Source organism: Drosophila grimshawi, unplaced genomic scaffold, assembly GCF_018153295.1.
Source record: "Drosophila grimshawi isolate 15287-2541.00 unplaced genomic scaffold, ASM1815329v1 contig_44, whole genome shotgun sequence".
In the NCBI taxonomy this organism is placed as follows: Eukaryota; Metazoa; Arthropoda; class Insecta; order Diptera; family Drosophilidae; genus Drosophila; species Drosophila grimshawi.
The window spans coordinates 9927319-9953354 of NW_025063240.1; the positions used below are offsets into that span (position 1 = coordinate 9927319).

General features: G+C 41.5%; 7 protein-coding genes across 9 annotated transcripts; 5 read left to right on the forward strand and 2 right to left on the reverse strand.

Moving 5' to 3' along the window:
- Positions 1-190: 190 nt before the first annotated feature.
- LOC6558843 (nuclear valosin-containing protein-like) lies at positions 191-4417 on the forward strand. 3 transcript variants are annotated; one of them, XM_032734498.1, is made up of 9 exons: positions 207-345; positions 511-634; positions 1021-1395; positions 1455-1517; positions 1590-1987; positions 2067-3356; positions 3427-3759; positions 3820-4044; positions 4109-4417. In XM_032734498.1, exons 1-9 carry the CDS (start codon positions 289-291, stop codon positions 4178-4180), a joined length of 2937 nt encoding a protein of 978 aa, XP_032590389.1. In that variant the 5' UTR covers positions 207-288; the 3' UTR covers positions 4181-4417. The 3 variants fall into 3 exon arrangements, with proteins under 3 accessions (XP_032590395.1, XP_032590389.1, XP_032590394.1); XM_032734503.1 differs by having other exon boundaries at positions 1021-1380; XM_032734504.1 differs by lacking the exon at positions 1455-1517 and having other exon boundaries at positions 191-345; positions 1021-1380.
- LOC6558045 (zinc carboxypeptidase) lies at positions 4376-6025 on the reverse strand. Its single transcript, XM_001984669.3, has 2 exons — positions 5400-6025; positions 4376-5336 (listed from the first exon to the last, which is right to left on the reverse strand). The coding sequence occupies exons 1-2, from the start codon at positions 5961-5963 to the stop codon at positions 4494-4496; spliced, it is 1407 nt and encodes a 468-aa protein (XP_001984705.1). The 5' UTR covers positions 5964-6025; the 3' UTR covers positions 4376-4493.
- Positions 6026-10798: 4773 nt separating this feature from the next.
- On the forward strand, positions 10799-15136 carry LOC6558111 (carboxypeptidase B). Its single transcript, XM_001984668.1, has 5 exons — positions 10799-10893; positions 13419-14079; positions 14290-14400; positions 14474-14628; positions 14845-15136. Exons 1-5 carry the CDS (start codon positions 10799-10801, stop codon positions 15134-15136), a joined length of 1314 nt encoding a protein of 437 aa, XP_001984704.1.
- Positions 15137-15668: 532 nt separating this feature from the next.
- LOC6558072 (carboxypeptidase B) lies at positions 15669-17077 on the forward strand. The gene is made up of 2 exons (XM_001984667.2): positions 15669-16672; positions 16743-17077. Exons 1-2 carry the CDS (start codon positions 15690-15692, stop codon positions 17053-17055), a joined length of 1296 nt encoding a protein of 431 aa, XP_001984703.1. The 5' UTR covers positions 15669-15689; the 3' UTR covers positions 17056-17077.
- Positions 17078-17165: 88 nt separating this feature from the next.
- Positions 17166-18644, forward strand: LOC6557241 (carboxypeptidase B). The gene is made up of 3 exons (XM_001984666.3): positions 17166-17257; positions 17314-18216; positions 18277-18644. The coding sequence occupies exons 1-3, from the start codon at positions 17187-17189 to the stop codon at positions 18572-18574; spliced, it is 1272 nt and encodes a 423-aa protein (XP_001984702.1). The 5' UTR covers positions 17166-17186; the 3' UTR covers positions 18575-18644.
- A 660-nt stretch (positions 18645-19304) lies between these two features.
- On the forward strand, positions 19305-20805 carry LOC6558808 (carboxypeptidase B). The gene is made up of 3 exons (XM_001984665.3): positions 19305-19404; positions 19454-20344; positions 20401-20805. Exons 1-3 carry the CDS (start codon positions 19328-19330, stop codon positions 20705-20707), a joined length of 1275 nt encoding a protein of 424 aa, XP_001984701.1. The 5' UTR covers positions 19305-19327; the 3' UTR covers positions 20708-20805.
- Positions 20806-21260: 455 nt separating this feature from the next.
- Positions 21261-25635, reverse strand: LOC6557648 (carboxypeptidase B). The gene is made up of 4 exons (XM_001984664.3): positions 25619-25635; positions 22624-22822; positions 21668-22555; positions 21261-21607 (listed from the first exon to the last, which is right to left on the reverse strand). The coding sequence occupies exons 2-4, from the start codon at positions 22692-22694 to the stop codon at positions 21310-21312; spliced, it is 1257 nt and encodes a 418-aa protein (XP_001984700.1). The 5' UTR covers positions 22695-22822; positions 25619-25635; the 3' UTR covers positions 21261-21309.
- Between the last annotated feature and the right edge of the window lie 401 nt (positions 25636-26036).

A 26036-nucleotide genomic window follows, 5' to 3' on the forward strand; every position in this document is an offset into this window, starting at 1 on the left:
TTTGCTGAAGCGTACACACATGTGCTCTAACTTTAATATTTTTGAAAGTAAGCAAAAAATAGAAATAAACGGAAAACACCTTTTGTTGTCTCCCAGAAATCTTTAAATGCCTACCGGTTAAAGTGTTGTGAATCTTTCTTGCGATAGTTGGATGAGATTCATTGTGTGACTGGCAATTGCCGCTTCTTTTTATTTTTTTTTATTGGCGTCGGCGTCGTATTTTGTAGCAGTTAACGCGAATTCATTCTCGTGTGGATTTTGGCAGTTCTAAATTTGCCCACACAGAATATGAAGAAAATTAAACCACAGTTACACGACCACTTGATAACCAATCGTGTGAAGCAGGTAAAAAAAAATAACCACAATCGCAAATAACTCAACCAAAATTTTAGCCAGGCTGTAGCCGGCTAACAATATGCAACCAAAGAATAAAAAGCAAAGAAAAAAACAAAAGCAAGGTTAGTTTTTGACAGACTAATTATAATCGTAATTTTGTTTTATTGTCGAAAGTATTTGGAGGAGCACATTGACGAGACGTATTTGGATGTGAAGCAGATGACCAAAGAATTGATGCGCAAATATCCCGAATATTCTCGTCGCAAATTTGGCCCATTCCGACAACTGGTGCATCAAGGTAAAGTGAAAAGTAAATATTACAAAAGTTTCTGCGCATGACGCCACCAAAAAAATAAATAATAAAAACAGACTTCCGCAATGCAATGTAAAAATGCAATCCATTTTTTATAGTTTGTCCCTTAGTCGAATTATATTTGAGACACATGGCGAATAACATTAAATATATACATGTATGCATGCCAATAGGAATTGTTATGCCAGCATTTATTGTTATCAATTCGGGAAAGAAACGCAAACATTTCACTAGAATCGCTCAGAATTTGCATAATATTGATAATGTAGAAACTTGTGTTTGTCATTAATTCTATGCGATAATATTGATATCTGTTATGTATTTATATGTGCAAAAGACTTATAAAATATTTACAATTGTTTGTTTTTCAGCGTTCTCGATTGTTTCTGACAGTTATAACTTAGATAAGGCGACCAGCTCAGACGAAGAGGAAGACTATTTATCTGAGGAAGCGGACACACCAGCCACCAACAGCATAATGAATAATTTAATGCATGGCCTGTACACCAATCAGCCAGTTCGAAAACCACAAGCAACAAAACCCAGCAACGAACCAATTGACATTTCCAGTGGCGATGAGAACGAGGACGAACCTTCGGCTAGTCCACCAAATGGTGGCAGTTTGGCAGCCGCAGCTGCATCCGCTAATATTGGCGATATGATGCCATCGAAAACGCTGAAGCGTCCATTGGAATCGACTCCATCGGCAGCTGGCGGACAGCCGAAGAAAGGCAAGTCAATCAACAGTTAAGCCACATCTAATTATAGTTGAATCAACAATGATAATAATTGAAACTATTAACAGGCAACGCGCCAAATTATAGCTCTTCAAACCACAGCCCCATTCCAGCAACGGCGCCCAAGAAATGTGAATAACCGAGCTTGGATTATCACAACTTGATCAGCTAATAATAATTGTTCTCTCTTTCTTGGTTTGCAGTCATTGCAGTCTCTGCTAGCCTCAGCAAAAGCAATAGCGATGCTGGCCCACGCAAAGAGACGCAATCGCATCATGGACCATTGCTGTCATATCAGCAGCAGCAACAGTTTCTACAGCAGCAGGCCCAGCAGCAGCTGCATCATCATCAGCAACATCAGCAGCAGCAGCAACAACAGCGTGTGCGCAAATACAAAAAGGAATTGGAGGTGTCTCGCTCCTCGGAGAGTTTCCGCGATATTGGTGGCATGGATGGCACCTTAAAGGAGCTGTGCGAAATGCTTATACATATCAAATCGCCAGAGTTTTACTTTCAACTGGGTCTGCTGCCGTCACGTGGCCTGCTGCTCCATGGACCGCCAGGAAGTGGCAAAACCTATTTGGCACGCGCCATTGCCGGCGTGAGTAGCAAATATATAATAATATATACATATATAAATATCAAATTTATTTATATTTATTAAAATATTTGGTTTGTAGCAATTGAAAATGCCGCTGTTGGAGGTGCCAGCTACAGAGTTGATTGCCGGCATCTCTGGGGAATCGGAGGAGCGCATACGCGATGTCTTCGAGCAGGCAATTGATCATTCGCCTTGTGTGCTCTTTATTGATGAAATCGATGCGATTGCCGGCAATCGCCAGTGGGCTGCCAAGGATATGGAGCGTCGCATTGTCTCTCAGCTGATTACCAGCCTGGATCAGTTGAAGGCCACCGAATTTGGGCAATCGGTTGTTGTTATTGGCGCCACCACACGTCCGGACACTCTAGATCCGGGTCTGCGTCGCATTGGACGCTTTGATCATGAAATTGCCATACACATACCATCACGCAAGGAGCGTCGCGAAATCTTGCGCATTCAGTGCGAGGGTTTGTCCATTGATCCAAAACTGAATTATGATAAAATTGCTGAACTGACACCGGGTTATGTGGGCGCCGATCTGTTGGCATTGGTCTCGCGTGCCGCAACCATTGCCGTGAAGCGCAGATCGATGAAAAAGTTTCGAGAGCTGCACGCAGCCAGTGAGATGAACATGACCACTGTGACTCTGGATGACGATGAACCGAATGAGGACAAACACGAGGAACAGACGTCGTCGCAGAAGGAACAGACGTCGTCGGAGACGGAGCAGACATTGGCGCCGGAGAAGTCGCCACCTACCGTGGCGGAGCAGCAGCCGCCAAACACGGAAACCGATAAGCCCGTAGAAGCCACAAATGGTGAAAAGGCCAGTGAGGAGGTGAGCAGCGAAGCACCCATGGAAGTGGATAATAAAGAAGATAAAGATGATGATGTTGGAGATGAGGTTTTGCCGGCGGCTAAGGACGAGTCGGAGAAACAACCAATTTCAAGTGCCAAATCGCCGATACTATCCGATGATTTCTACGAGCCCACATTGGCCGAGTTGACAAATTTCCTGGACAATCCGCCCGAGGAATTTGCTGATCCCAATTTCTGTTTAACATTGGATGATTTTACGGCCGCTATTAAAGTGATGCAGCCATCGGCAAAGCGTGAAGGCTTCATCACGGTGCCGGACACCACCTGGGATGACATTGGCTCGTTGAATGACATACGCGAGGAGCTGAAGCTAGCTGTGCTGGCGCCCGTCAAGTATCCCGAGATGTTGGCACGCCTCGGCCTGGAGGCACCATCGGGTGTGCTTCTCTGTGGACCGCCTGGCTGTGGCAAAACACTGCTGGCCAAGGCCATTGCCAACGAGGCGGGCATTAATTTCATTTCCGTCAAAGGACCCGAACTGATGAACATGGTGAGTGCTTCAACTTGAACTTGATCCCCACCTGAGGTTTTCTTTAATGGATTTCTGACCGCTTTCGCAGTATGTGGGCGAGAGTGAGCGTGCGGTGCGCGCTTGTTTCCAGCGTGCTCGCAACTCATCGCCATGTGTCATCTTCTTCGATGAGTTCGATTCGCTGTGCCCCAAGCGCTCGGATGGTGGCGATGGCAACAATTCGGGTACGCGCATCGTCAACCAGCTGCTGACCGAAATGGATGGCGTTGAGGAGCGCAAGGGTGTTTATATTTTGGCGGCCACTAATCGCCCGGACATTATTGATCCAGCCATTTTGCGGCCGGGCCGCTTGGACACCATACTGTATGTGGGATTGCCACAGGAACAGGAGCGTGTTGACATACTCAAAGCCACCACCAAGGTAAGTAGTTAAGGATTCTTTAAGATTCACTCAGTAAGCCATATTTTGTTACCAATTTAGAATGGCAAGCGTCCCGTGCTGTCTGAGGATGTGGATCTAAATGAGTTGGCCGCTAAGACCGATGGCTATACAGGCGCCGATTTGGCTGGCTTGGTTAAACAGGCTTCGATGTTTTCGCTGCGCCACTCGCTCAACAATGGTGATACCAATGTGGATGATTTGTGCGTACGCAAACAGCATTTCGAGGAGGCTCTCAAGCAACTGCGTCCCTCGGTTAGCGAGCAGGTAAGCTCATATATACTATCCATCTTTCCGTAACTCGGGCTAAAGTGACTTATTTTCTTGACAGGATCGCAAGGTGTATGAGAAGCTGCGTCAGAAATATGCTGCACCACGTATACCGCCGTTCGAGGCGAAGTGAACACAATCTCGGCGCTTGGCACTGTTGTACTAGTATTTAAGAAATCATCCACACACACACACACATACACACACACGGATCCACACACACAGGCATATTCCACATGGTCCTCATTTGAATTTAATAAAATATGTACAAATACCCATCACAATGGAATCAAACTCATACACACAAAATAAAAATGCCCAAGCGAAATAAAATTTGGGACCAAGCCCAGCTCAATTGCCAAATACTTTATATATACGTATATAATTTATATAATTCGGATACATATAAACACACACACACAACCTTGGAATCATGGTCGACAATGCTACACATCGCCTCTTCCAGAACGTGTTCCAGCCAGTGGCGCCGTCATCGCCCTCCTCGGCATTAAAGCATTTTGCATGTGCCTCTTCTGCAGCTCAAGAATGTCCGCGTGCTGTGTGAGCAGCGTGCGCTTGGCGCGTTTCTTGAGCTTCTTTCGGATCGGTGACTTCTTTTTATCCTCGTTAGCATTAGTCGGGAGAACGTCAGACTGATTATCGCCGGCGCCCAGCTCTTTGTGACTCGGTGGCTTGGGCGCATTGGGCTCCTCATCTCGCCTGATGATCTGGCGCAAATCGAACGCATTCTTGCACATCTCGCGTATGCCGAACCAACTCTCATGGCCAATCTGACTGATCATCTCGACGGGCGGCTGAAAGCCAAGTTCACGCGATGGCAGCTCCATTACCAAAGCCATGGGCGTCTTCAGCACACCGTAAACATAATCCACAACGGAGCCGGCAATGGTGCGTTTGGTCAGGCCACTAATACTACCCGTGCGATATTCGCGGCCATTGTACGTCTTGATCGCAGTGCGTCCGGCAGTTGCCAGCGTGTGCAGCTCGCGCCAATAGTATGGCGACTCGCGTGAATAGCCCCAGGGATACATGATGCTCTGGCCGTACGAGTGTAGCGACAAAAAGAACAACAAATTCGGCGCAAGGCTGTCCAGAATGGTGCGCATGGCACGCGTCTCCGGCTCGGAGAAGGGTCGCTCCCCCTTGTACGTGTTGCGATTGGTGCGCGTCGGTCCGCATTCCCAGAAAATGTCATAGTTGCGATTGCAGTCGGTGCCCACAATTTTGGACGCCTTGTTCGGTCGTCGATTCTTGCGCCAGTTGCGATTCTACAAAGGATTCGAGCAGAGTAATTAAATAGCTGGAGTCATCTTTGCTTGATTCTGATTTACCTTGGTGCGTGAGTACTCGTAGCCATCGGGATTCACCAGTGGCACAATAATGAAACGCAGATTGCGCAGCATCTCAATGTTGCGAGTATATCGCTCCGTCAGCTGGTAAATGCAATTGAGACTGGTGCTCACCGTGATCCATTCGCGTGCATGTGTTCCCGCCTCAATGAAGATGACATTGCGATTCTTTTCGCCCATCAGCACGGAGGGACCCTTGACGCCGCTGAGCTTCTGCAGCTCAGACTGTTTGGCCGCCTGCATACGCATCGTGATTGGCAGTTCGGTATTATTGGGATTCATCCAATTAATTTCCACTGCGCGCACTTCTCGCTTCTCGTGCGTTATGCCCAGCGTGTAGAGCTTAACGAAGTTCGAATAGCGATGCACTATATATTCCAAATACTGATTAATTTGTCCATACTCCAGATACGTGTGCAACACGTCCGGACGCGGTATGACCAGTCGCCTTACGGCCTTGTTTTGGGGCACTGCATTGATGGTCACCTTTTGGCCAGCACGCGCTTTTGCCTTCTTGTTGCGTTTTATTTTGTTTGTCGATTGCATTTTTAATTTTGAGAATTACCATGGGAGGTTTTAATTGGGAAATTGGAAAAAGAGAAAAACAATGCGCAAAAATGTTACTATAAATTTTAATTTGATTTTTTTCTCACAACTGACAACAAAGTGGAGTATTAAATAATTTCTTTTTTTATGTTTTCATTGCAGCTGGGAGCTGTTTGAATTTTCGAAAGCCTGCTAGGGAAAAATTCTCACCTGGTGCTCGACTTGGAGCAGTTGCTCGGCGAGGACGAGACGTGCGAGCCCCTTGGGCCTGTCTGCCATTGTGCGATCCAAACGGATTGCCAGTTGGAGTTTTTATCAACAATGCATTATAAAAGCAAAAAAAAAAAAACAGACGGAGCAGCGAAAAGTGGCACACTGCCACAGTGCCACAGTGCCAGACTGCCAGAATGCCACATCCCACATAGCGTGGGCGTTCTTCCACAGGCAAAGCGAGAGAGAGAGTTCGCATTTAGGGTAAATTGGGACAGCGACAACGTTTAATAAGTTGGGCACGGCAGGCTTGTAATGCGGAATTGGATTTGTATTCCCGCTGTCCTTCTGGCTGGCCTGCAACTGGCTGCCACAAAACGCAAATATGCTAAATGTCAGACTTGGCCTATGGAATGGAGGGAATCGCTTACCTGGTGGACAGGCCTACAGGATGTATGTATATAGCTACAAGCGCAGGCACGTGCTATGCAAATAAAAAAAAAAAAGGAAGCGACGCTCCAATATTGGCGTGCCGTCCCGGAAACGGAGCAGTTGTAGCTGGTCTAAGGGACAGGCCTTTAAGCATAAAATTCATTTTGGAGATTGCCTCTAAAAAACACTATGCTACAGCGAAGGGTTGTGGATCTCTTCGACAAAAAATTCAGTTTAATTTCAGAAATAAAATTCATTATATTTCGCATCAATTTCATATTTTTTTTCAACTAAATTGTCCTTTGGAAGAACCCTTATTTGATACTATATCCTATCTTAAAGACCACAAAAGTTGTAAGCAAATGCTTTATATTTGCATAGGGTTTAATTGAAAAATATATGTCAAAACTGTTTTAGAATCTAGAAATTTCGGATTTGGATTAGCAATTAATTTTATATATTTTTTTCAACTAAATTGTCCTTTGGAAGAACCCTTATTTGATACTATATCCTATCTTAAAGACCACAAAATTGAAAATATGTCATAACCTTTTCAGTATCTAGAAATTCTTAAGCCATCAAAATCTGTAATTGGTACTCAACTTTTAGTTGTGTTGCACAGTGTAATTTTGTGCCCGACAAACGTCATGTCAACGCAAAAGTCAAAAGTTCGGGGTCGGAACAGTCGGAGCAGATAAATGTACATATGTATACATACATATATATATATATATTTAAATGTTGTTACATATACATATGAATGCATTTATAGGAATATCGTTTGCGACGCAACCAGTTGATTTATACAAAAACAAGGTTCGTGTTGATTTTCATTTAACGGTCCTTTAGTCAACTTTCTGACACAGTGACTGCCATATATTTACGTCTGGCTATGCTATGCTCGTAACTACATAATGCGTACCCTGTAAATTCTAAGCTGTGTGCGCATATTGGTGCTGTAGAAATTTTGATGACATTTGACAAATCTTTGTTATGCTCAACTGTCAGCCAAAATTGTATCTTTAAAATGTCTGATTAGTTTTGAAGATTTTCGTTTGGTTGGAAATATCTTTTCTGGTTTGGTTTATTAGCAGCAACTTTCCGATCATTCCCTGTTGATAGTTGATAGGCAAGAACTTCCTGTAATACATTAAAATTATTTCCTAGTTTTTTTGCTGCCGCTACATTGCATAGACACGCAAAGGCCCAGACAGGTTGCCAGTCAGTTTGGTTCCGTCAGGGGGGCGTTTCTGAAGTATGCACATTATGTCATTAGCATGCTGGCTAAAATAAAAGGGCTAAATGTTCCCAGTTGTCGTTGTTCTCTTTGAGCTTTGTTTTGCTCTTTGTCTTTTTTTTTTTTGTGGACTTGATGACAAAATGTTTGGCAGCATAAAACTGGCTACAAATTAACGAAATTCCAGCAATTATGCCAAACAAAATGCAAAGCAAAAGTTGTGAGGTTGCTGTGCAACAAACCTGCCTCAACAAAGGACAACAACATCAGGATATATGGAACAATGAATATTTATGCAATCTGTTTGACATGGCAATTTAAGTTTGCAATGCAATTTGCCATAATCGGATGATGTATAAAGTAATGCTGATTCTGTACACGTAGATATGACAGACAGTTAACATTTCATGCGGTCTTAATTAACCCACTGGCACAATGTCTTTGGCAGCAGCTGTTGAATATCATGTCTTTGATATTGATTTTTGTTTTGTTTCTTTTTAACATGTCTATAATAATAGTAGAGACCCTGCTTACAACTCATTTTAGTCTCTTTCACATATTCTTCCTAAACAATAATTTAATTTTAGTTCGTGTGCCTGAAGATTATTTTCATGGTTAAGGTCGCAAGACAAAGTAGTTTGTGGCTTGGAGGGCTTTTTTATATGTTGATTGGGGAGTTGACAATGACCAAAAACAAAAAAAATAGGTAAAATACGATAGGATTAATTGTGTAAAAATTGTCTAAATAGAACATACCCTGTATTCTAAATAATTCTGTATATATTTCTGACCAATTGAAATGAAAAAAAAAAATTAGAAACCGATTTCTAAAAGAGTTTCAGTTTTATTTGCATTTATATTATTTTTGTTATAAACATTTAATGGTACAGGGTGTAAAAACAGTCTTCAACATGCCGGTGAGCAATCTGCGATAGGTATGTATTGTAAGATAATGAGATTATTAAATAATAATGATGTGTGAGTCGAGACTTTTTAAGACTAAGCAGTCAAGAAGAAAAGTTGAATGCCCTGAGATTCGAGTTAGTTAGTTTTGGGTGATTTAGAACTTAAAACGAGTCTTCAAAGTTAAATCAGCTAGATGAGCGACAGAGCCATTAAATAATGCAGATGGCATTCATTTAAATTGCAAATTAGAGCATATACATACATACATATGATGTTTTGGAGCTCCGGAAGTGGTTAACTTTAACCATCTTAATAGATTGGACAACGAGTGCCTCGATGACTCCTACGATTGTATACACATATTGATCTGTAGCAGTCGATAAAATAATCGCTGGTCAAGCGGAAGTGCCCAAAGCGGCACTCAAGTGTTATAATAACCGAAACATTTAAGATTATAACAACAAAAAAACAAAAACAAACAAAAAAAATAACTAACGCGCAGATAAATGAGAGACATGTCATCCGAAGAGTGGAAAACGGATACTTCGATGATGAGTTTGTGAATGGCTTCTGTTAGCCATGACGTTGAGCCATTTACAAATTAGTCAATCTATTTATGCATGGGGCAAACAAATACTTAATGTTTTAATGAACTCAAACCAGACATGATTTTTTACGTTTATCTTTGGTTATCTTTAATGGTCTCATCAGCAGCTGCTTCTTCGGCTCGTTGCGGTAACTGTAATGGACCACAAGTATTTTGTTTTTAGAGTGGCAACATAAAGTATAATATCGCTTCCGGCTATGTTCGACAAATTGACCTTGCACGCGCCATAATGAAATCAATAGTTCACTACTCGAATTAAGCCTGGCTAACAGCTGCAAAATTAGCTCTTTGAGCGCATCTTGATTTCGTAAACTTTTTCAAATCGATTCGACTAGAACAGGATTCTGTCATTTGCCCCTATTCAAATTGCCGGCGGCTCTTTATCACCATGTCAGACCGTGACATTAGGAAGACAATGTGCAAAGTTGGCCCAAAGCATAAGACATACACACACACACACATCACGCTACAGCAAAGATCACACATACGTATGTATAAGTCAAGTTCTTCTATAAAAACCAGTAAACAAACAAGTAACGGCTTCAGAATTGCTTTAAGACCAGCGACACGCGGATACAAACGGCATGAAAGAGTAATCATTATTGAACTAGACCCAAAAGAACTCAACAAAAAGTGATCAAATTAACCAAACTAGTTTATAAAAAGCAAAAAAAAAAAAACAAAGGCACAACCAATTCTTTTAGAGAAAATAAAAAAAATTCATTAAAAAATAAAGCATTAATTTGAGCTTTGCATAAATTATGCAAAAATAATTAATTAGAAAGAACATAACAAATTCTTATCGAAAGATGTATGCATTTAAAATCGACGCGTGCCGTGAACCTCTTGGAATAAATAACGCTTTCCGCATTTTGTCTCGTGACGCGTTTACAAGGCGTTTTTGATTTTGAAGTCTTCACTTCGAAACTGGCCACAGATCATTCATTTGGAGAGACTGGACCGCAACGCCGCACCGACCTTGACACTCACATTTCTAAAAAAAAAATATATATACGTATAAAAATCATACAAATAAAACGCTACAGAAATATATTTTTTTCGGGTTTTTGGCTTTGGCAACGCGTCTTCTTTCTCAGCCGCGCTTTAAGCTGCTCGACAGTCTTTGGCCGAAACGGAGATGAAACACACGAAGCGGTCTGCGTTCAGTTTAGCATAACTTAACTGAACTTAAATCCATGCAGTTGGGTTTTTGTGAATTTATTACATAACTCTTTTCAAGTGCAGCGTGCAAGTAACAAAAGAAAAGATACAACATAAAATTACAAAGCATAAAGAAATCCAGTGAATCTGTGCTGCAGCCACACAGCTCAGCTGCATATTTAAATACATAACGTGTAAATTCCACACAACCCAAAAAAACAAACAAACAAAAAGATACAACAAATACGAGCAGCAGCTGTGGCCAATTGTTAAGTGCACAAAATGTGTTATAAAATCGTGTGTAGTTTACTGCTCTGTCTCGGCTCTGTCCGCTTGGCGTACTCCAGCAGCTCCAACAATTTGGCTGGCTATGAAGGGTAATTAACACAATATATATATATATAAATTTATTTTCATATTTTTATTAAGTAATAAGCACACCAATCAGACAGCTCACTTAGAGCTTTTAAGCACTGATTTTATTTCGATTTTTTTGTATTTTATTATTTCTTTTTTTGTGAATTTCAAAATTAAGTTTTGGTTCAATGATTGCCGGCTAGTTGGTAAACGGGTTTACGATTCTTATTATTTGTCCATCACTTCAAAAGCTCACTTGTTGGATCAGTTACAATCGACGGATTTCGCGCCTCAGATAGTTGATAGATCCAAGTGTTATACAAAGATACATCACACAAATATCGAATGTGGACAATTTATTTAGCTGGCATTTAAATGTTAAATACGGTATTGCCAAAATGGAAGCGAGTAACGCGTTACGATACAATGTGGAACCCCACTTAATAATTAATTCTTTTAGTTTCTCAAACATGATTGATGATGATTTTATGTATGTATATATATATATTTTGTTCAATAATTTTTAATAATTTGAAAGAGCTACTACGATTAAGAGCTCGTGCCTGACTCTGTTCAAAAAAACGTAATAGTGTTTGCTAAAAATAAAAATAAATTATTATTCGACTTAAAAATATTAGAGTTATCGATTTTGAATTAAATATAAGCTGAATAATCATTTGTAATATCAATTGACTCTTGAAGTGCAGTAGCTAGATTTGATCAATAATGTCTTATTTGCGTTGCATCTGGCGATGAATCAAACAATTGTTGTATTAAGCAACGTGTTTTAGGAACTCTTTTGACAACCAATGATTTGTTGACATAGACAAACATGAACGTGTTGATAGAAACGATTGTCATTGCCAGATAATTAATGGTTGCCATTGGCATTAGCACTTGGACTAAACGTTTGCCCAGTTCAGGCGTACTTAGAAAAACATAACCCAAGCACGCGCCCATGACTGAGATTCCATTAGCGATGGATACCAGCAACAATAATATGTAAATGCCAACAGATCGCTGTACAAGTGTTTGCCAAAGATGTCAGCTCAAATTGTATGCTGTCTGTCTCAGCTGCTGTTTGAGGGGCATATACGCGGCGTATGTGTGATGGATGCATATAGTATACAGCATAATGGAAATGAAAATGAAAAAACGAACGTAAAACATCAACTCGATATTTAATTAGCACGTAAAACGTTTGCTTCCTTCCGTTTTTGTTAATTTTATTGCTGTTTCGGCACAATATGTTTTCAAAAATAGATGTTTAATATGCAAATATACCTAAATATCTATGTATATATATAGATATTTTGTATATAGATATTTTAGACAAGGCCGACGACTGCAGCTGATTGAAATCAGCGTACAACAATAGCTCCTCATTTGCTTATAATTTTTTTTGGAAAATTACAAACAAAACTAATTAAAATTAAAAAGAAAAAATACTAATCTCATATAGACAGTATAGTTATGTAAAAATGAATAAAAAAAAACAAAAATCCGTTGCCGCCTACGGTTTTATCATTATTTGTATTTTTCAACCACTCTTCGCATGCTGTTTCTGTTGCTGTGAAAGAGGTATAAACATAAATATTGTTGACGGGCGTTGAATTAAATTATATATGTTTCATTCATTGTATGCCGCTGTCGACTGATGCCACACGTGATTAGCCACGTCATTGTCTTCTGTTTTGTTTTAGTTACTAATTCCTCATGCTTCTCTCAATCTACTCACCCCCGCATCCAGTACCGTTGCACATGATGAATATGCATGGGTTTTCAGTAGTCTGTAGTAGCCTGTTGCTCGTTGCTTCATCTTCATCTTGTTGTGGAATTTTGTGAAATGACAAATTGGCCACAAATTCATGCGAGGTGGCAAAACGCCAATTGGCCAGGCGACGACATCGAGAACGAGACTGTCTGCATCAATTTGTGAATCAACAACTCGTACTTTTTTTTTGGGCGCCACAAATAAATTTTGTTGTCCAATTAGCCTGAAGACATACACAGCGTATGTGTCTATGTGTTGCAATTGATTTTGGGTTTTTTTTCTTTCGAATTTTTAATTAGATATTTACAATATTTACAAATTGGCTAGCATTAATTGCATGTAAATGGTTTTACCCATTGCTCGATCAATCAATCAATCACAAACTCAGACAATTTGTTAGAAATACATAAAATTTTATACCCAAACTAATTTGGGAATGTATATAAACCGGCTAGATTCGACTAGCACATAGATACAGCTTGGTCAGCAACCACGTTTTAGTAAGCAGCCACGTTTTAGTAAGCAACCATTTTAAGACCTGATGATACCATTTCGACGCTTTTTTTTTGTATTATTTTTTGTTATGGGAGTGTTGAACTTTGAACAAAGATAATGTTAGAGTTCATAGCAAATTAAGAAATCTGTATTGTTAAATATATGTTATTATTGAATGGTGAAAAGAGAAGAATAATTTGAGCTACGATTTGGATTTATAAGACGAATGACGAGAGCTGTAAATGTTAATAACAATTGTCAATTATATTCTTCCAGATATACGAAGTACACGGTGCAGCATGACGATGACAGCGCTTTTCACTATATGGTCGATCTGCAGACAAATGATACTGAAGTGGACTTTTGGTTACTCACCCGCAACATGTCCGTGCTGACAGTGGGTCCACAGCGGAAGGCACAGTTCGAGTCGCGTCTGTCGCAGTTGGGTGTCCAATATCAGACACAGCCACTGATGGATCTGATGGCATCGCTGGAAGGCAACAGCACCTACCCCGATGATGATGTGGACGAGTGCCATTCGGGTGATTGCGAATCGCAGCGTCCCCACAACCGTCAGCGTCGCCAGGCCCGCGGCTTCTTCTCCCGTTATCCACGCTATAATGAGATTCTCAGCTTCATGAGTGGACTCGCGTCGCGCTATCCACAGTTCTGTCGCTACGAATCGCTGGGGCGCTCCAACGAGGGTCGCCACATTGCCGGACTCTCGATTTCGCTGAATCAGCGAGTGCGTCCTCGCCGAGTGGCCTACATTCAGGCAGCTGCCCACGGACGGGAGTGGATTACGAGCCAGACGGTACTCTACCTGGCCTATGAGCTGCTTAGCAATTTGCGCGCTTTCCAGCGGGTTCTCCATGATGTGGAGATATTCCTAGTGCCGCTCGTTAATCCAGATGGCTATGAATACACACACACAACGGTAAGTAATATATTTCAACGCTATGATAAGAAAGTAGTAGAAATATGATTACTAGAAGAAAGAAACCCAAGTAATCGTATTGAATAGTAATCTTAATCGATAGATTGCTTAGCGAAATCTTAATCTCAAGATCGTATATGTATGTATATATAAATAAATCAATTACTTCCACTAATAATATTCATAATTTTCGAATTCAACTACTTTTAGGATCGCTTTTGGCGTAAGAATCGCCGTCGCTTCGTTGGACACTCCTGCACCGGTGTGGATATCAATCGTAATTTTGGCAATCACTGGAACTATCAGGGCGCCAGTCAGAATGTAAGCAACCTGTTGTCCAATTTGACTTTGACCTTCATTATATGAATACGATTTTCATGAAAAAAAAAACCAGCTCTGCTCGGAGGTCTATTCGGGCACGTCACCAAATTCGGAGCCGGAAACATCGGCGGTGGTGCGCTATCTGCAATTCAATCGTCATCGTGTGAAGCTCAGCCTGGATGTGCACTCATTCGGCAAATTCATTTTTTATCCCTACGGCTATGCGAAGTAGGTGTTCACGGATATTTCTCTTTTTTATTTTTCGTTGTTCTTGTTTTTCTGTTTTTATTTTTGTATTTTTGGGCTGTTGAGCGGCTCTGCTTGGAAAAAGAAATTCAATTTACTTTTCAATTAATTGCTAAAAGCAATTAAAAAGTGAATATTTTTCGCCTGGCATTGTATCTGAGCGTTTTTTAAGTTTCACACCCATTTTATCCTATACAGAAACACAGTGCCACCCACTGTGGGCACATTGCGCGCGGTGGCGCAACGGGCCGCCAACCAAATCACCAGATATCGCGGAACTCGGTACACCATCGGCACCTCCGCTTCCATACTGTACGAGGCTTCTGGCAGTCTGGATGACTTTGCCTATGGCAACTTGGGCATACCCTTGTCCTACACGGTCGAGCTGCCCGGTGATGAATTCCACGTGGCCTCGTTTGACATCATACACGTCTGCAAGGAGACATTCGCCGGATTCATTGAGTTCATCCGGCATGTTAGTCTGTATTAAATGTACTCCCTGTGGTGTACATGCGTTGGCTTCTTTTAGCATTTAAACAATTGAATTTATAATTGTTAATTTTACTAATTAGTGTCGTCGTTGTTAGCCATTAAATTTTAGAATGTGAGTTGAAAATTATGGTTTTATTGTTGCAGCGGGTGTAATAACTTGGAGCTTGTAGAAACTTTAATAACCCCATTAAGATGTTATCCAAAGTAGTTTGTTTTTCTCGATTTTATTTCTCTTCAAATATAATATTCTTTTAAGTTGTTAACTTTGTAATACGTGATTCGAACAGACTCAATTTTTTATTTATTGATTTGTAATCTTTTTAGTCTAATCTTGTTTTTGATATGCTTTTTATATCTTTAAAGAACTGGTTCATTTTTAGCTGTCCCTCCCTGAATTTTGTTATTCAACGCATGCCATAAACAGAAGCGTGTAGTAGAAACGATATATGAACCAATAAATCGGCAACAGCTCCAATTAAGTGATAAATAGTCAGCCTTTGAATTTGTATCGAAAATTTTGTGACAGTTTTGTTGGAACTTTGTTAGAAGTAATGACATCGTTTACTCTGTTGGGACTGCTACTGGTGCTGCTCTTGCTGCGATTCAAAGGACTGCTGGCGTGGCAGGATTACAAGGATTATAAGGTGTTTGAGGTAAAGCCACACGATGACATTAAGCTGCGCATGCTGCATCAGTTGGCAAGGGAGAAAGCCCACTGGGATCTCCTCGCACCACGTCGCAATTACAATGAGAGCGGATTGAGGGTACTGGTGTCGCCCAGCCAAGTGGACGGCTTACTAGAGCTACTGAAAACACATTCTATAGAACATCAGTTGCTCTTAGATGATTTATCCCCGCTGGTGGAGGCACAACGTGCTGAGAATCAACGCAGCAAATCGCTTAACCCGTCGCCACGACTCGATGTCCTTGGCGGATTTTATACGCACGCCGAGATCAATGAGTATTTGGATAGCCTACCAGAGCGTTATCCTCAGCATGCGTTTGTCAAACAATTTGGTTGGAGCTACGAGAGGCGACCATTGAAACTGCTGACCATTCATAATGGCGATGGACGATCAAATAAACCGGTGATATTTATAGATGCAGCAATGCATGCTCGGGAATGGATAGCGCCCTCATTGGCATTATACATCATCCAGCAACTCTTGGACAATTATGCGGAAAATAAGCAACTGCTCCAGGACTATGACTGGATAATAATGCCGGTTGTTAATGCGGATGGCTATGAATTTAGTCATACGGACTCACGCTACTGGCGCAAAACTCGCAAACCCACCTGGGATCCCGAAAACATTGGCACCGATCTTAATCGGAATTTCGGCTATGAGTGGGGCCACGATGAAGGCTCCTCGCCAGATCCCGCTGAGGAGATTTATCGCGGCGAACATGCTTTCGATCAGCCAGAATCGCAGGTGGTACGCGATATTCTGCTCCATTATAGCGATCGCTTGACTTTTTATCTTTCCCTTCACTCCTATGGTAACTTCTTTTTGCTGCCGTGGGGTCACACAAGGTAAGCCACTGACAAATACATTCAATGTTCTTCTTTTAATTTAAATAACTAATTTTTGTTTATCTTTCAGTGATTTACCCAAAAATTACAATGATATGATGGAAGTGGCTGATGCAGGTGCTCTGGCTATCGTTCAAGCGACAAATGAAATTTATAGCTATGGCAGCGGATACCATTTAATGTATCCCACCTCCGGTGATTCCACAGACTACGCTGTGGCCGTTGCAAATGCAACAGTGGCTATCACAATGGAATTACCCGCTGGCGGTTTTCTTGGCTTCGATCCGTGGGTTTCGCACATAGAGGGCATTGTTACCGAAAGTTGGATAGGTGTACGAGCGATGGCCATGGAGGTGATAAGACGTTATCAACCGGAATCGTAAATAAATACCCGATTAATGTCTACAATAGTATATAATTAAAGATTAGTGGGGAGTTAAGATTAGATAGGATTTGGCTATTTAAGTGACTGACTTTGGGCAACGCGTGTCTATAGTCCGGGGATCACATAACAATGTCACGATTGGGCCTATTCACACTGCTGTTCGGCTTGGCTCTGGTTGCCGCCGAGCAAGGATATGAGGGGTAAGTCGCATAGGGACTACTGAGAATAGATTTTCTTGAGCTACTCCCAATTGCAGCTATCGCATCTATGAGGTTACTCCTACCAATGCGGCACAGGGCAAGTTACTGCATGGCCTTAGCCAGCAGGGCTACGACTTTCTTAGCCTGAGCCGGTTAGTGGGACATCCTTCACGGGTCATCGTTAGTCCCGCGCAGCTGAGTAGCTTTGAAGAGTTGCTCAAGGAGCAGTTGATTAGTAATCGCCTCCTCAATGACAATCTGGGGGCTACCATTGCTATGGAGTTTGCTCAGCGGCAATTACAACGGCGCCTTTCACCAATTACGGGAAAGGGTCGCTTGAGCACGGATCGCTATTATACGCACGAGGAGATCACCAACTATATTGATGACTTGGCCGCGCGGTATCCGGAGCGTGTGTACGTCAAGACCGTCGGCTGGTCATATGAGAAGCGTATTATAAAAACCATTACAATTACAAATGGGGACAGACGTCCCAACAAGAAGGTGATCTTTATGGACGGTACCTTCCATGCTCGGGAATGGATCTCGCCGGCAGCTGTGCTGTATGTGATTGATCAGTTGGCGGAGCAATTCGATCAGAATGCCGATCTGCTCAAGGACTATGACTGGGTGATTTTGCCAGTGGTGAATCCAGATGGGTATGAGCATACCCAGAAAGGCACACTGGCGCGTATATTCCGAAAGACTCGGCAACCCTACAAATATCTCGGACAGACCTGTTATGGTGCAGATCCCAATCGCAATTTCGATTTCCATTGGAATGAGGAGGGTGCCTCATCGACTCCTTGCGTGGATACCTATGCCGGGCCGAAACCTTTCTCTGAACCGGAGACAGTCGTGGTGCGTGATCTGATGCACTCGCTGGCGGATCGTGGGGTTATGTATCTAACCATACACTCCTTTGGAAATTACCTGCTCTATCCTTGGGGCTGGACAAAGTAAGTAGCGGATATTACCTCCTGACTAAACTCGATTTAATATTTGCCGTAACACTATAGCGATTTACCAGAAACTTGGATGGATCTTGATGAAGTGGCAAAGGCTGGCGGTGATGCTATTGAAGCTGCCACTGGCACCGTTTACGCGGTGGGTAGCTCCACCAATGTCTTGTATATAGCCGCTGGCGCCAGCGATGACTACGCTTTCTATGCCGGCTTTAATATATCCATCACAATGGAACTAAGTGGTGGTGGTATAACAGGATTTGATCCACCCGCAAGTAAAATTGATGAGTTTGTAACGGAGACTTGGATTGGTATTCGTGCCATGGCCGAAAAGGTTATCGAAAAGTATTAAGATTTATATGTTAAATACTTTTGTTAGCTTGAGTATCTTAAGAGTTTCCAAATATATGATATTCTCAGTATGACTATTTTATTAAATTCTGATATATAGTTAAGAGAAAGCATCTGATTCTCAAAGAATAAAAATGTCTAACAATCAGTTTGAGTGAAGACTTCAGAAATATAAGTAAAAATGAATAAATAAATTGCAGATTTGCTGCTCATAATACCAAATACCGAATTATACTCTGATACCGAAAGGTATCATAGTTTATTGGTTTTGTCTCCCTCATGCTGTCTGTCGGCCCGTCGTCACAACTTTTTTCGACACACTTAGAGATAGAGACTTGAAACTTGGAACATATAAAAAGTTGCTTGTAATCTCCTTCAAAGATCTGTATTTCTTGTGTACACTCACATTGTTCATTGCTACCTGTTATCAGCTGATATTACAAAAAAAATATTTCATTATTAATTTATTTTTCTCAGTGTGGAAAAGAGTTAAAAATTTATCGGTTAAGTACACATTTTAAAGCATATCATGAACCGATCATGTTGACCCATAATAGTTAGCGGGTGAGCTTTAAATTCATTGGCGCGATTGGATTGATAATCGACTAGCAATGATGATTTGTGAGGTTTTACAACCCAAATTGTTGATTACGTGGAGTGGGCTAGATATTTTTGATAACGATTTTGATAAGAAATCTTACGATTGAATAGTTCGATAGACTGCCGACAGTTTTTTTCGAGTTGGCAAAGTGTAATGGCGAAACTATTGTGGTTAGGCTTATTTTGCCTGTGTCTAACACTATCCCATGGAAAGGGAAGCGTTTATGATGGGTGAGTGATGGGTGTAGAGAATATTAGTTCTGAACTAATTAGATAACAGCTTTAAGATCTATGAGTTGGCCAAAAGAAGCCGCTCCACTGGCATTGATTTCGTCGTATCGGAGCTAGTTAAGAATGAGTCATACTATGAGCTGTACAATGATGATGGAACATCTGCGCACATTATGGTCCATCCAGAGGCACAGCCAGAGTTTATACAGTTACTGGATGGACATACGTTAAGCTATAAGATCGTTAACCAGGATGTTGGTTCAACGTTGCGTCGAGAGTTCGACATGAATCGCATGCTGCGCAATCGTTATCCTTTTCAAGGACGTTTGGGAACAGAGCGTTATTATTCGCACGATGAGATCAATCAGTATATTCAGCAGCTTGCTCAACAGCATCCAAGTCGTGTGTTCCTCAAAACCGTGGGCAAAAGCTTCGAGGGACGTTGGATGAAGATGATCCGGATAACGAATGGGGATGGACGTCCCAATAAGAACGTGATCCTGATGGATGGTGGCATTCATGCCCGTGAATGGATCTCACCGGCTGCGGTAATTTATGCTATCGGTGAGCTGGTGGACAACTATGAGGCGCATGCGGACCTGCTCTTGGATTACGATTGGGTAATCTTACCAGTGGTGAATCCCGATGGCTATGAGTACACCCAGCTGTCGGCGGACACAAGACTGTGGCGCAAGACTCGCCAGCCAAGAAGCACTGAATGCATTGGCACCGATCCCAATCGCAATTTTGGTTTTCACTGGAACGAAGCGGGCTCTTCATCGAATCCATGCTCGGAGACATACGCTGGACCAAAGGCCTTCTCCGAACCGGAGGCTGTTGTGCTGCGTGATGTCATCCATAGTCTGGCGGATCGGGGCCAGATGTATCTGACGGTGCACTCCTACGGCAACTATGTACTCCACCCCTGGGGCTATATCGAGTGAGTATCTAAGGACTTCTAATATCTTATTCCCGACAACGTACTCTGCATTGCAGCGAAGTGCCGGATACTTGGGAGGATCTGGATGAAGTTGGACGCGCTGGTGCAGATGCCATAAAAGCGGCCACAGGCACCATCTACCGGGTGGGCTGCTCCACCACTCTGTTGGGTGCAGCTGCCGGTGCTAGTGATGATTATGCTTTTAATGCTGGTTTTCCCATATCATTCACGATGGAATTGCCAAGAGGTGGAAATAACAATTTCGACCCACCTGCATCGGATATTGACAGACTCGTGAAGGAAACTTGGGTGGGCATTGTGGCCATGGGTCGCAAGGTTATAGAAAAGTATCCGCTTAAATAAGGTCAGCTTCATTCGGTTGATCTTGTATATATATGTATGTATATGTTATGATCAAATTATATCTGCAATAAATTTGAAGAAATTTTCAACTTTAAATGTATTATTATTCTAAAGTTCAAACCGGGTGAGTTTCGAAAAAGTTATTGCTCAGGAAACGTTTGACTCCTCAATTCAATATTTGTTGAGGTCATATTAGAGATATCGTATACAATCCCTAGATGAGTTAAATGTTAATCATCCAGTTAACATTTAAAGATTTAATTAAAGAGCACAAAGTCAATAAAACAAATTATACAATTGCCTTTTATACCAGTAAAAGAAAAACAAAAAAAAAAACAGAAGTCACTTAATTTCTTAGCCATTAAGCGATAATTTCAAGTGTAAGCACACAACTCAGCACTTCTTTGAGCCACATTTAGCCAAAGTGTGTCATTGCTGCTGTTCAGCCTGAATAATAGAATGATTCGAGTGTGCTTCATGGGGGGGCAGTTATCGCGACCAGACCGTGATCGGAAATGGAACGAATGAATTCCCAAATGACAAGTGGTTGTAATTCAAATGTAAAATATCGTTAATATATTTTTGCAGTGATTGGGCGGTATTTAGTATTTGTTAAGAACAACCTTGGCCATGGCCTTAATGCCAGTCCAGGTCTCTGTGACGAATGGCAGAATTTGTGCTGTGCTTGGATTGAAACCAGTACCACCAGCAGGCAGCTCCATGGTAATGGATATTGGGAACTTGGCAGTGGCAAAGGCATAATCATCACTGCCACCAGCAGCGGCATATAGTACATTGGTGGAACTGCCCACGGTGTATTTGGTACCGGTCGAGCTCTTAATGGCAGCAGCACCCGCCTGGGCAACCTCATCAAGAGCACGCCAGCTGCTGGGCAAATCCCTGTAAGCAGATAATTAGGTTAACGTTAAAGTGATAGTGATGGTGAGCGATATCACTTACGATGTCCAGCCCCATGGATACAACAAATAGTTGCCATACGAGTGCAGTGTCAGATAGAATTTGCCACGTCCAGTCAAGCCGAGCAGCAAATCGCGAACAATCTGCGTTTCGGGCTCTGAAAAGGCAGTTTGGCCCTTATAGGTGTCGGCGCAGGAGGAGCTGGAGGCGCCAACCTCACCCCAGTGGAAGTCGAAGTTACGATTGCCATCGGTGCCTTTGCAGGTGCCCGCTGGCTTGCGGGTCTTGCGCCACATGCGTGAGTCGGTGTGCGTGTACTCATAACCATCGGGATTGACCACGGGCAAAATGACCCACTCATAGTTCTTTAGCAGATCGGCGTTGGGTATAAAGTTCTCCACCAGCTGATAGATGACATAGAGTGCGCCCGCTGGTGCAATCCACTCACGGGCATGAATGCCAGCATCCAGAAAGATGACATTTTTGCCACTCTTGCCATCACCATTTGAGATGGTAATGGTCTTTATATCGCGCCCTTCATACGATTTGCCAACAGTTTCGACACGAACGCGACTGGCATAGGCCTTGGCCAGTTCATCCAGATAGGCGTTGATCTCCGCATGACGATGGAAGGCAGTGAAACTGATGCTACGATCAGCACCACGTTGCGACATCAAACGTTGGCTCTTATTCTCCAGCTGGTCCTGTTGCAGTGTGTTGCCCATATTCTCATCCAGCACCATATAATCCACAGAGAATCTTTGGAGAGTCTGCTCGAATGCCTCCTGATCCTTGGGCTGCACCATGACGCGTGTGGCAGCTTCCAGAGAGCGTGGCATATCAAAGAAATCGTAATCGTCATTATTGGCGAGGCGCAGCAGTAGCTGCTTCTCAAAGGAGTTGCGTGCATTGATGTCGTAAATCTTATACCTGCAAATGTGAAATAACACCGCACATTAGCTAACTAAGAAGACGTTGCCACTTCACACACGACTCACCCCTCGTAACCGTGGGCGGACAGCGACACAATGCCGCAGAGGAGCAGCAGCAGGCAGGTTTTTATAAACATGTTGTTTTCCGATCCGTTGGGTAGCGACACAAAACGCCTATTAAATTGTAATGCCTCAGCTGTTCTCTTTATATAGCTGTGTGTGCTGGACTCCGCACCACTTGTCGTATGCGCAATGCCAGCAGCAACTTTGATAATTGATAAAATTTGATCAGAAAAATCTTATCAGTCTTATCAGGTGAGTACGTTTGAGTTGTAGGTATGTGTGTTTTCAAACGCTTGACTTGATTTCAATAGAAATCCCATACAATTTACAATACTTTCGATTGACGACATTGCCTGTCATGTATTTATAAAATTGTAATACAAACACTTTTCAGACTATACGTTATTAATAAGACTCAACGAAGTGCTTAAAGATAATACGCGCCCATAGATGAATGAGTTGTAAAATTAAGGGGCAACAATTATTTAAAAATAAATATAAAATAAACAGACGAAATTTGTTTTTCTATTTCTATGAACACCATTTAATGTTTTGCTGATTAGTATATCAAGAGTCTTAAATGCGATTGTCTTCTCCGTTTAATTTAAGTCTGTTGTAAATTTGTCATTTTGGAATTAAGCAATAAACAATTGATTTATTCGGTATTTGGACATTTTTTAAATGAAGGCAGAACGGAGCTTTATCAGTTTTTCGTGTTTGACTTACTGTGCCACTGCACCAAGCCAAAAACTAACTCAGTCGTTCAAAAAAACCCTCGGACGTAAAAAGAAACTAAACCAATTGCAATAATAAATATCACCGGCGAACCGCTTATACCCTTCAAATTTTATTTTATTTACATATTTCTGGCAGAATACAGGTGACGAAGTCATACTGAGAACGCACTTATTTTCTCCAGATATTAAAATCATAAGAATAATATAAATACATATGTCTAAAAACTGAAATTATTTATAAAAAGTCAAGAGCTACAAATATCACGACAAAGACTCTTTATTCATCCTTTCAAAGAGTAGTTGAAATAAAGAGAAAAAATCTTTGCTTTTCTGCAGCGTACACAATATATATTTGAAAATTTATTGCATTTCATGCGTTTTTCCATATTTGTCTGCATTTGTAGGCAGTTTTGGTCGACAACTTTTGCCGGCTGCTGGGCCAACAACAACAAAACAGGACTAGCAGAAACAGCAAAAAAAATAAATAAATAAATAACAAAAACTAGAATAGAGGAAAAAGTTGCTTACTTAAAACTGACAATGAGCGCATGGAAATGACAAAAAACACTGCGGAAACTGTTGGCTCGTAATTTTGAATGGCCCATTGGACGCGACAGGCAGCGTGGCAGCCCCCGCCCTCCGCCATAAAGTTTGATATACCCTGTACCCAAAATAGTGGAAAATATCTTTATTTTTATTAATTGAATATAAAAAATATATTTGTGTTGTAGAATATAATTTAGTAGGTCAATCGATTGGAATTGATGTATAAATTATATTAAATAAAGCAGAAAGTTGATTAATATTCATTAATTTAGGCAATGGTAATTACCATAAGACGACTATATTCTTGATATAGGATAGAATTCATTCGATCAATCGCTAGATTCAATTATTTTGAACTGCATGCAAGTGCCAGGAAATGTGTTTGCGTACTTTGGAGTGTGGTTGTGTTTATATTTTGGCATTTTCTTTTTTGATTTTCTGTTGCTTTTGGAAAAGTTTGGTAAAAGTTTTTCCGTACTCTGCATTGACAATAGATAAAGCGGCATTGTTTGCTATTTGCTGTAAATTATGCAGAATTATATGCAAAACATTTGATGAGCCGAGTTGTGGCTTTAAAGTTATAGAGTCTTTTGCTTTAATTGATATTGATAGCTGAGCATGGTAAATTACTCGTAAGTAGTTTCGAAAATTCATTTACACGGTCATTTGCATAAATATTCACAGCAACATTTCGAAAAGTTTTTCGGCAGGCACTCTTTAATTTCAATTTTGCATAAATTAAAAGCCGAATACCGACAATGACTAAGCCCACAAGCGGACCTGCTATCCTTGCCATGAACTTGCCGCTTTATTGCTCTATTAACACCCAATCCCTTTGGCCAGAAAGTTGAGTGTCAAAAATGTACCACAACAGCAGTGGTCTGTGCCCGAAGGGGTTGGGCTAAGTCTTGCGGGGGTTACTTGAAAGTTGGCGTTGCGCAAAGATTTTAATTAAAATTCATCTTCACATTTAATCAAATCATTGCAGAGAGCAGAGAGCTGCCACTGACATCGACACTCGCTTCTAATTAAGTGCGAAAAATCGTTAAATGTAAAATCAAATCGTGCAAAAAGTAATTGAGGAACTCGACCCCCTTCCTCGAATACAGTCAAAAGGGGTGTTTCGGAGCACACCCGCCAACTGAATGCTTGCCATGGCTTGAACTTGACGACTCACCGCCAACCAAAGTTGTAAATTGAGTCTGGTATTTGTTGTTATTGCTATTGTTGTTGGATTAAGGCCACAACAATAGCGCTATAGCACTTTGGCGGTGGGGTTGAGTAGAACGCGAGGTGGGCAACGATTAAAGCCAAACTGGTGTCAAATATTTACAATCTATTATTTGCACTTGTACATTTGTTGCTAGGTGTTAAAGGCCAACAATTGGCTAATTAAAACAAGCGCTGCCTGTGGCCAATTTTCTTAATTGGCAGCTGAAAGAATTATCTTTCGTATATTTTTGGTGAATCTGCCGCAGTACTTGCATTCGTAGGTACCCTCTATACCTATGGGAATATATATGAATTTATCCACACACCTGACTAATACTTTGAAGAAATTAATACTAAGAAAAAACCCAGAAGCTTGTTGCAAATTAAGTCTGAGAGTAGTGAGATACAGATACATTTTAATTGCAGAACGTACCCACTCGAATTTATTGATCAGCAAACAATGAATGGGAGCTTAGCTTGTACACATACAATTACACACTTACAAGTCTGTGTGTATACACAAAACTCAATTAGCTTGTTTGAGCTCATTTGTAGCGGCAAATGTTATTTGAGAAATTAAGCTTTAATTAAGCCAAGCCCGAGGATTGCAGGTAAACAGACACAAAAGCGGCTGCCACTGCAGCAGTTATAACATTAAAAAAAAAAAATGCTGAAAAATTAAAACAAACAATATAAAAACCAGGGAATCAGAGAACGACCAACAGCAAATGGCAAACGTACTGCAAACATACACACACACTCACACACACACACTCGCACACACACTCGCACACAACAGAGCCAAGTAAGTCGTATTAAATTTAATTGGATTTGAGTGTTTACCAGCGGCACAAGCCGTCGGCAAAGCCACAAGCACACCAGCTGAAGCTTCCCAGTTTTCTTTTAGTCTCCACAACCAGT